Source organism: Octopus bimaculoides, chromosome 1 (genome assembly GCF_001194135.2).
Source record: "Octopus bimaculoides isolate UCB-OBI-ISO-001 chromosome 1, ASM119413v2, whole genome shotgun sequence".
NCBI lineage: Eukaryota > Metazoa > Mollusca > Cephalopoda > Octopoda > Octopodidae > Octopus > Octopus bimaculoides.
In genome coordinates this window covers 17,925,122-17,935,955 of record NC_068981.1, presented here as the reverse complement: position 1 = coordinate 17,935,955, position 10,834 = coordinate 17,925,122, and the positions used below count along the sequence as shown (strand labels likewise).

General features: G+C 40.1%; 1 protein-coding gene across 1 annotated transcript in view; it reads left to right on the top strand.

Moving 5' to 3' along the window:
• LOC106873468 (zinc finger CCHC domain-containing protein 8) overlaps positions 1-10,497 on the top strand; it is a 24,112-nt gene extending 13,615 nt beyond the window's left edge. The window contains exons 11-15 of the mRNA XM_014920848.2: positions 1,044-1,106; positions 2,990-3,060; positions 4,252-4,320; positions 5,873-5,972; positions 8,693-10,497. Of these exons, the coding sequence (XP_014776334.1) occupies positions 1,044-1,106; positions 2,990-3,060; positions 4,252-4,320; positions 5,873-5,972; positions 8,693-9,333 (944 nt within the window). The 3' untranslated portion in view covers positions 9,334-10,497. The remainder of the gene's footprint in view (positions 1-1,043; positions 1,107-2,989; positions 3,061-4,251; positions 4,321-5,872; positions 5,973-8,692) is intronic.
• The last annotated feature ends 337 nt before the right edge of the window (positions 10,498-10,834 follow it).

The window sequence follows — 10,834 nt, the reverse complement described above, 5'->3', positions numbered from 1 at the left end:
ATATATATATATATATATATATATATATATATATATAGGCACAGGAGTGGCTGTGTGGTGAGCAGCTTGCTTACCAACCACAAGTCCAGGGTTCAGTCCCACTGTGTGGCACTTCGGGAAAATGTCATCCCTTGTGAGTGGATTTGGTAGATGAAAACTGAAAGAAGCCCATTGTATATATATTTGTGTGTCTGTTTTTGTCCCCACCCCACCATCACTTGACAACCAATGCTGGTGTGTTTATGTGTGTGTGTGTGTGTGTCCCCGTAACTTAGTGGTTCAGCAACATAGACCGATAAAATAAGTATTAGGCTTACAAAGAATGAGTGCTGGGATCAATTTGTTCAACTAAAGGTGGTGCTCCAGCATGGCTGCAGTCAATTGACTGAAACAAATAAAAAAGTAGATGTGTGTGTGTGTCTGTGTTTGTCCCCACACAATCACTTGACAACTGTTGTTGGTGTGTTTACGTCCCCATTACTTAGCAGTTCAGCAACAGAGACCAATAGAATAAGTACCAGACTTAAGAAAAAGAAAATAACAAGTACTAGGATTGATTGCTTTCATTGAAAATTTTTCAAAGCAGTGCCCCTGCACGGCCACAGTTTAATGAGTGAAACAAGTAAAAGATAAAAGATATTAAAAAATTACTATTGGGTTGTCCGGAAAGTTTGTGCCAATTTTTAAAGGAAAGAAAAAGGTCAATAAATACTTGCCATTACATTTTTAATCAACCAAATATGAACCATTTTGTTGCACAATGCGTCTCCATCTTTCCTTTAACTTGAAAATACCCTCTTCCCAGAATTGAGGTGGTTTCAGGGCAAATAAGTCGAAAGGTAAGCTACTATAAATCGGCACGAACTTTCCGGACAACCCAATAAAATGAACCAAACATTGCAGTTGACAACATTGGTGAGTGAAATCCCATTGAATCATAAGCATGTTTCCCAGTCGAAGCTGTTTCATCACAGTCTATTTATTACATTGCTGTCCCTTATATCTCAGCAGCTTCATGATGATGACTTTGCGTTTTATTTCAGAGGTTGGTGTTTCTGGTGACACTCTGGAAGATGGTGAAGTTGAGCAGACAACAACTGGAGATGGTAAGTAACCAACATCATCGTCATTGAATGTCCGCCTTTCATGCTAGCATGGGTGGGACGATTTCACAAGAGCCAACCAGGCAGAAGCCTGTACCAGACTTCTGTGACTGTTTTGGCCTTCCTAACACCAACCACTCAGCAGAGTGGACTTAGTGCTTTTTACATGGTATAAATACAAGTGAGGTGAGCAGTGCTTTTTACGTGGCCCAGGCTCAGGTGAGGTCAGTTTTGGCAAGGTTTTTACAGCTGTATGCCCTTCAGAACACCAACCACTCTACAATGTGAACTGGGTGCTTTTAAGTAGCGCCTGCTTTTAAGGTCACCAAGTACTTGCAAAACAAAGAAAATAACTTTTAAGAGGAGAGGAGGCTTCGTAGGATCTAATCTTGTGTTGGATGATGGAAAGGTTATAGTGAGACTGATACAGGTGTCTTGCTGTAGAGGAAGTACAAGGTTACCCGGCCATAGAGAGAAAGATCAGGAATAAAGACAGAAAGAGGTGTGCTACCACAAAGGAAATACACAGTTACCCAACCTGGGGGAAGTGCAGGAAAGTAACTATGTGTAGCAGGAGTTTCTCTAAAAAAAATTTAACATATTTACGAAACTAAGATCATTAAAAATTGTACCTTTTAGTTGCTCTGATAGGCACCAGGGTGCGGGTGTTTAGTTAAGAAGTTCAGTTTACAATGTGGTTTCAGGTTCCATTCCACTGTATGGCACTTTGGACGAGTGTCTTTTATTCTTGTATAGCCCTGGGTTGATCATTGCATTGTGAGAGAATTTGGTAGGTGGAAACTGGAAGAAGCTCATTGTGTGTCTGTGTTTATCCTTCACTGTTTAGCAAAAAGGGGCTGGTGGAATTAGCACCAGGAAGTAAAAGAAGTATAGGGATCAACAAAAGAATAATCTTTGGTCACCTTCAGGTACCATATTTTCCCTGCATTAAGATTGACCTTCCAAAGCTGCCAATCACTAGATTGCAGCATGCTTATCTTAAATTGAGCAATGAGAGAATTGTTAATCCAGAAATAATTTATCTAGAAATTTAGAAATGTAATCCCAATGGTTGTGAGGTCAAAGTGTTGGGCTACTGGTCTCATAGTCATAAGTTCAAATCTTATATCTTAATCTTACTATCATCATCATCACCATCATTTAATATCCATGTTCCATGCTGGCATCATTTGACTGGATCTGATAGGTCATGTTCCTGTATCTGTTTTGGCAAAGTTTCTGCAGCTGGATGCCCCTTCCTAATGCCAACCACTTAACAGTGTGTGATAAGTTCTATTTTCATCCTACCAACTCAAGTGAGGCCACCATTGCAACTCCCAGTACTACAAAAGTGGTGGTGGTGGAGGGTTATGCTAGGAGATTAGGGTCGGGTGTGAGAGAAACAGGTGAAGTAGAGCAGGTTCTTGTTATAAAGGAGCTACATGGTTAATCACATTTAGAGGAGAGATTCAGAGTGAACCAGTAATAGCCACTTTTATCGTGTTTCTGAGCATGGCATTTAACTGTGCAGTATGCTCAACTAAACAAAATATACGCTCAACTCTCTACTTAGCAGTCGATAAAAGGATCTAGCAGTACTCGGACGATGAAACCATACCTTCCATCCAACTCACAGATAAATAGATGTTAAACATTTTAAGGAAAAAGTGACAGTTTCATGACCAGGAAGAATTAGACTGTTCTGTACATAGGTATCAGAACAGGTAAAGTTCTTGACCTTTTTGTATGGAACCTGTTCTGGAAGGGGTTCTTTGTCTCTATGGAGGTTTCTACCTGGGTCTGTTCCAGATTTTTCATCCCATCTTGTTACATTACACTCATACTCCTCTCAGTTTTATCATCATACCATTTTGTTTTATTTGCAGATGAGATTGACCCAAATCTAATTATTGAATACCCAGGTTTCACTGTTCCTCTTCCTGAAGGCTTTCGAGATGTAAGTATTTTTGTTTTTTATTATTCATTATAGTAATTTCTTCACAGGACTATTTTCTGTCCTGTAATGTCCACCTTCCATGCTAGCATGGGTTGGACGATTTGACTGAGGACTGGCAAGCCAGATGGCTGCACCAGGCTCCAACCTAATCTGGCAGAGTTTCTACAGCTGGATGCCCTTCCTAACACCAACCACTCTGAGAGTGTAGTGGGTGCTTTTACATGCCACTGGCATGAGGGCCAGTCAGTTTGACAGAAAACCAATGAGCCTAAGAATTGCGTTTTGTGCTGCTATCTTGGCTGAATCGTCTTTCTAATACCAACTACTTTGCAAGACTTAAAGATCCCCCTTGAATAGAAAGGAGATGGCTTTATGCAAAGTGTTTAAAGGTTAAAGCATGATGCATGGGACAAAAATAAGTTTATTGTTGCGGATAAGATTCAGACCTAGTTGACATTATATATGGGTGGATGAACATGAATGGAGTGGTGTGAGTAAGAGAGATAAAAATAATGGTGATGAGGTGCCAGCTTATATCCACGAAGTAATCATCATCATCGTTTAACGTCTGCTTTCCATGCTGGCATGGGTTGGATGGTTTGACTGAGGTCTTTCTACAGCTGAATGCCCTTCCTAATGCCAACCACTCCGAGAGTGTAGTGGGTGCTTTTTATGTGCCACTGGCACGAGGGCCAGTCAGGCGGTACTGGCAACGGCCACGCTCAAGTGGTGTTTTTTACGTGCCACCTGGCACATAAAAAGCACCCATTCAGCTGTAGAAGCATTGCCAGATCAGATTGAAGCCTAGTGCAGCCATCTGGTTTGCCAATCCTCAGTCAAATCGTCCAACCCATGCTAGCATGGAAAGCAGACGTTAAATGACGATGGTGGTGGTGCCACCACCGCCCCAGCATGGCTGCAGTCTCTCTCTCTCTCTCTCTTTTTATCTCTCTCTCTCTCTCTCTCTCTCTGTGCTCATGCAGCACACAGTAACAAAAGTACTTTCACCCAAATAGGCTAAATGTCCAGTCAACAATGCCAAATCATCTGCATCCAAACAGACAGTCTTTAGTGGCCTTGTTCTCACAAAGTGTCAATTTCATTTCCCAACAGGGGTCTGCTACATATCCTGAACTGTCTAATCCTCACTGCAAATTATTGTTGTTATTTCTTTTTTCTTTTTTTATTTAGGAACACTACAAGTATAACCTACCCCCAATCCAAGAACATCAGTTGAAAACAGTATTGCATTCCAACAAAGTAAGACATCAGTGCCTTTTTTCTCTTTTTTTTTTTTTTTACAAATCATCTCAGACAGAACCCTTCTCAGCTTTTGACTCAGCTAATTAAGAAGCTGCAGTTAATTAAAGTTTTTATGCACTGGTTAATTAACTGCACTGAGAAGTTTATGACTTTACACCTTTCCTACTCCCACAACTGTCTCTGAAGGAATTCTGTGCCACTGCAAATACACTGCAACCAACGCCACCACCACCATCATCATCATCACTTAGCGTCTGCTTTCTATGTTGGCATGGGTTAGACAGTTTGACTGAAACTGGTAAACTGAAGAGCTATACCAGATTCCAAGCTGATTTGGCATGGTTTCTACAGCTGAATGCCCTTCCTAATACCAACCTCTACAAGAGTGTAATGGGCACTTTTTTTATGTGCCACCACCATGGGTGCCATTTATGTAACACTGACATTGGCCACAACTATGATTCCCCTTGGTTTGACAAGTCTTCTCAAGCACAAAGATCTTGGTCGCTTATCACCTCTGTGAGGCCCAATGTTTGAAGGGTGGCTTTTTACATGCCACCAACGTGGGTTCCTGTTATGTAACACCGGCATCAACCACAACCATGGTTTCACTTGGCTTGACGGGTCTTCTCAAGCATGGTATATCTCCAAAGGTTTCAGGCACTTGTCATAGCGTCCGTGAGGCCCAACATTTGAAGACAATAACAATATTACTATAGTGACCTTACAATCACTACCATAATCACCAAACAACTATACTACGAACCTTTATTACTATAACAACTACACAACCAACACAATCATCTCAACTACCCTACCACTATCACTACAACAACCACACTACAATCACAAATTCATAACTAACACAGTCACCATAACAACTACAATAATAACCTTTTCTACTCTAGGCACAAGGCCCGAAATTTTGGGGTTAGGCTAGTCAATTAGATTGACCCCAGTACGCAACTGGTACTTAATCTATCAACCCCAGAAGGATGAAAGGCAAAGTCAACCTCGACGGAATTTGAACTCAAAATGTAAAGACAGACAAAATACCGCTAAGCATTTTGCCCGGCCTGCTAGTGTTTCTTCTAGCTCACCGCCTTGACCTTCCTGGGTCATGCTGACTCATAAGGGCCGGTTTCTATGGCATATATATATACTCCATCTGGACTGGACACCGGTCCGTCACAGGCTTACTCGTTTTTTGCCAGCTGAGTGGAGTGGAGCAGCATGAAATGAAGTGTTTTGCTCAAGAACACAATGTGTCGCCTAGCCCGGAAATTGAAACCATAATGTTACGATCATGAGTCCAACACCATAACCACTAAGCCATGCACAACTACAATATAACCATAACAACTGCATTACAATATCATCACCCTAACCACACCACCATTCTTACCATGACAACTCAACTACCAGCACCATCACCGTAGCAATTGTATTACTGCCAGCATCACCATTCTGAAAATTCTTGTTGTTAAGGCAGCCATGTTTAAAGTTGATAGTCAGTATATTCTTATCTCCATATTTCTCTATTTTGCAGGATGATGCTAAAAAACGGAAACATGGAACAAGTGCAGATGGAAATCCTAAACGACATCGGTCATTTGACACTAGCTCTGACATGGATATTGATACTGAAGGTAGTTTTCTACTTCATCTCTCTCTCTCTCTCTGTATATATATCATCATCATCATCATCATCATAATCTTTTAACGTCCGCCTTCCATGCTAGCATTAGTTGGACGATTTGACTGAGGACTGGCGAACCAGATGGCTACACCAGGCTCCAATCTGATTTGGCAGAGTTTCTACAGCTGGATGCCCTTCCTAACGCCAACCACTCCGAGAGTGTAGTGGGTGCTTTTACGTGCCACTAGCACGAAGACCAGTCAGGCGGTACTGGCAACGGCCATGCTCAAAATGGTGTATTTTACGTGCCACCTGCACAGGAGCCAGTCCAGCGGCACTGGCAACGACCTCGCACGAATGTTTTTTCACATGCCACCGGCACAAGTGCCAGTAAGGCGGCGTGTATATATCATCATCATCTGTTTCCCATGCTGGCATGGGTCGGATGGTTTGACAGGGGCTGGCCAGGTTTCATGTCTGTTTTGGCATGGTTTCTGTGGCTGGATGCCCTTTCTAACACCAACCACTTTACAGAGTGTACTGGCTGCTTTTACACAGTACCAGCATGGGTGCATTTACGTGGCACCAGTACCCATGAGCTTGCAAGATTAGGAATGCTCTGCTGGAGAGGGATGCAGGGAACATGACATGAATCGTCATCATCATCATTTTATGGTACTTGCATGGATCAGATTATTTGTTAAGGCAGATTTTATACAACCAAATACCCTTCCTGAGGCTAAGCCTGTTTCCAAGCAAGGTAATATTTGCTCATGACTGGGCTTATTTTTACAGAGAATTGGGAACACTCATTTACAACTATCACACGATGTCAAGGCAAAGAGACACTAACACAGATACATATATATACATAAATATATATATGACGGGCTTCCAGTTTCCATATTCCAAACCCACTCACCAGACTTTGGTTGGCCCAGGGCTATAATAGAAGACACTTGCCTATGGTGTCACACAGTGGTACTGAACCTAAAACTATGTGGCTGGGAAATGAACCACACACTCTTTTTACATCTGTTTTTCCTTACTAGCATGGGTTAGATAGAGACTTATACCTTAAATACACCTAGGATCGAAGATGCTCTATCACGTACATCTTTTCTGCTATCTTAGAAGACATATACTATTGACTACATTATTCAGTATGTCTTTCCATTTTTTGTAAGACAGATGAGGCAGATTTGTGAAAGATTTTGCTGCTATATATAACAGGCTGAACAACCACCTAGAAGTTCCCTTTGGTGGATCATGTGTGTAAAAGATGTTGATAATACAAATATCCACTTCATCTGTACCGACATCGAAATATCCTTCTGGTGGTTGTCTTGCTAGACCAAAGCCGGGTCTAAGACAAAACATGCCCATTGTCTTAATGACATTCAAAATCTGCACCACAGTTTATCACTTAATCTATTGCTATCATCACTGGAATATAGTGGAATCAATTTGTTAATCCTACTTCTAATACTCTGGGCAATGAATTGACAATTGGATAGGGTGCCTTGTATTATTTGTTTCACCTCTTTGCCTTATGAGTTCAAATCCTACCATGGCCTACTATTTAGGCGATAGACTTTATGTCTCCCAGTTTTACGCTGCCCTCTGAATGGTGTTGAACATCAGGTACTTGGATGCTTTTAGCTGCATCCATTCTTTTGTAAGCATTTTTAAAGAGTCAGGTCTCTGGTTTAAAACTCATAATCTTTTCTTGCACTAAATGACAATCCAGCCCTTGCTGTGATATGACTTTGAAGACCTGGGACAAATTTTACCTGTTGTTATGCAGTGAAACAAACATTATCATCACCATCATCATTTAGAATTTTCTTCAAGTCAAGTAGCCCATCCTGCTCAAAAGGTCCCTGAATTAAGTAGGGGTTGTTTAAGGACGTTGAATGAAACACCTATGTTTCCAGTGGTGAATTATTCAAACCCCAAAGAATTCCTCTCAACACATGGCTATGATGCTCCCCGACTACTGCTCGTGATCAGAGATGCACATATTGTCAGCCACTAAGGGACATGCTTAACTGGTTATGGTCAAGCTACTGACAAGCAAATCTGTGGTATTGAGCAGAATATTTGCTGTAGCCCATCATTTATACCAAGACAAAACAATGTACATGATAGCACCTCCAATCAGTCAAGATCAGAAGCCATGAGAGCCACTGCCTGGTTCTGCATCCAGGCATTTATGAGAGCCACTGCTTGGTTCTGCATCAAGGTATTTATTAGTATTAGTGGTGAGCTGGCAAAATTGTTAGCACACCAGGAAAAATACTTAGTGACATTTTGTCTGTTTTTACATTCTGAGTTCAAATTCCAATGAGGTCGACTTGCCTTTCATCCTTTCAGGATCAACAAATTGAATACCAGTTCATCACTAGCCTTAATTAGCTAGTCTCCTCCCACAAAATTTCAGGCCTTGTGTCTATAGTAGAAAGGATTATTATTATTATTATTATTAAGTTTATGACTGTTGGGTGGAATTTGACCAGATACTTAACTATAGCTTATTTTAATGACCTCTGAGGGATAGATATGAAAGTGAACGTCATCTGAAACTGAACTCAGAAGTTGCTGATATTCATATCACTGTTAGATTTAGAGAGGGAAGAATGTTACTCAGTAAAGTAGGTTCAACATGTTCTGTTTCCCTTTTTAACTTCTCTACTGGTGTTGTTTCTTTTTCTTTTCTTCCTCATGCAGAGAGTTTCCCTTACTATGAAGACCTGGGAACGTGTCGCTTAACAGAGACCAACTGTTTCATACCACCTCTACCATCTGATACTCCACCATCGAAACCACCACTTCCTTCTGACACACCTCCATCTTCCAGTTCAGATTCGAAATATTCTCCTAGGAATCAGCCCTCACGGCAGAGCCCTGTTACAGAGATTACCACGAAAAGAAAGCCTCTCTGTCTACCAAAACCCAAATCTGATGCTGCTCTCAGTTCAGATTCCTTGGAAGATCTTGAAGCACAGTATCGATGTCTTCAGAAACAACTTCAGGAAGAAGACTCAGACAGTCAGCCAAGTTCTGAGAGTCAGATAAAAGCATCAGAATCTAATTCCATTGTTCTATCGAGTGATGAGAGCAGTAACAGTCAGGCAGCCTCCGATGGGTTTGCATCGTTGTCATCTCCGTCAATGTGTCAGTCCCTTGGCAAAGATTACGGTACTCCAGTGAATCAGAATAAAGGTCCATTCCCCACATTACCAGACAGAACAAACTTTTCAGTTGGTATTCAAGATCACATACCATTTGAGAACCTGCCTCAGTCCACTGGTACCTACAACCGAATGAGACAAGTTTTCCAAAAAATCAAGTCCAGAAACAAGTCATGATTTCTTGATAATTCCATTCTTTTATAGATTTTATGAATTCAGTTTAATTTTTTTCATCCTGTTTTTGTTCTCCATACATTCACATATATCAAGATATATCCTCTTGTATCGAGATATATGCCATGTCTCTACTTACGTGATATATATCTTGATATATTTTTAAGTCCATTCTTCTCTCCCTCCCAGTTTTAAAATTTTTATTTTGTTTATGAGATGTTTTTTTCCATTGATTCATTGTGATCAGCTCTAAAGCTTTAGAGCTGATCACAAGAAATAATTCACAATCTCATTCTATTCATTGGTAGTTATAACTCATTGCAGACATTTGGACAAACCATATTAGATGAATTCAATAATCTTTCAATTTTTTAAAATTTTAATGTTTTTTACTTGAAGTGATGGCCAAGTTATTCGCATTTGTATATGTATATGTGTAAATAGTTGTGTGTGGGTGTGTGTGTGTGGAAATTGGGATCATTCATTTTATGTAGAAAAGAAACACGATTTTTTTTTTTTTTTTTTTTTTTTTTTTGTAAATTGTTCCAGACAAATTCAAGGTGATATATTTTTTCTTATAAATTTAATATTAATCTTTAAATCTGCATATTTGCGCATCTTCTGTGCAGACACTGGAATTGCATTGCCTCATATCATTTCAAGCAGAGACATAAGATGAATAAACCAATCTCCATGTTGACAAAGGAAATCCAGCCAAAAAATCAATCGCCAAGCAACATCTTAATTTGTCACATGTTGGTTATGACATATTCAAATTCAACGATGGTTCGGATATGAATATGAGAACTGTGTTGCCCAGCTCACCCTTTGGGCACACTAACACACAGGATGGCTTAATGAAATGGCTGAAATCGAAATTTTCTGAAATATTCAAATGCTTGTGTGTCTGTGTGTGCATTTGTAAATACATGATTGAATTTTTGGACTCAAATTCACATCAACTAAATTTCCTTCATAACTCTGTCCATCTCAACAGTAAAACTTTATCAAAGAAATTTTTTTTTCCAATCTAGAATACAATTCAGGAGGGTTTTGTTTTTACTGATTTTGTCTAAACTTTGTTGTTCGTGTAAACTATCTAAACATTTTCATTACATCTGGTGATCGACATTTTGTTTCTGTTTCAATAATCACCACTACACTTTATCTTCTTTTCTTGTCTTCCTGTAAATTACATGTGCTGAAATTTTACTTCAAATACTGCATTGAACTCTTCTGCTAGGCTAAGAGCATAACTTTGTTTGCCTCAGGCTGCCTGATTGACTTCAGTACCATTTCTTGTTTCAGAAAGAGCATCAAGCTTCAGATGTATCTTACTTCAAAAGTTAGCAAATACTATAATCTGGGAAATCCTGCCAACCATACTAAAATAAAGGTGAAACAGTTAAAATAATTCTCATTAGGGATGGGACGGGGTCACAGTTGGCCAAGTTTGTGAAGTGTCAGTTCCAGAAAGGCCCTAGATGAAAGGGAGGCTGTTACA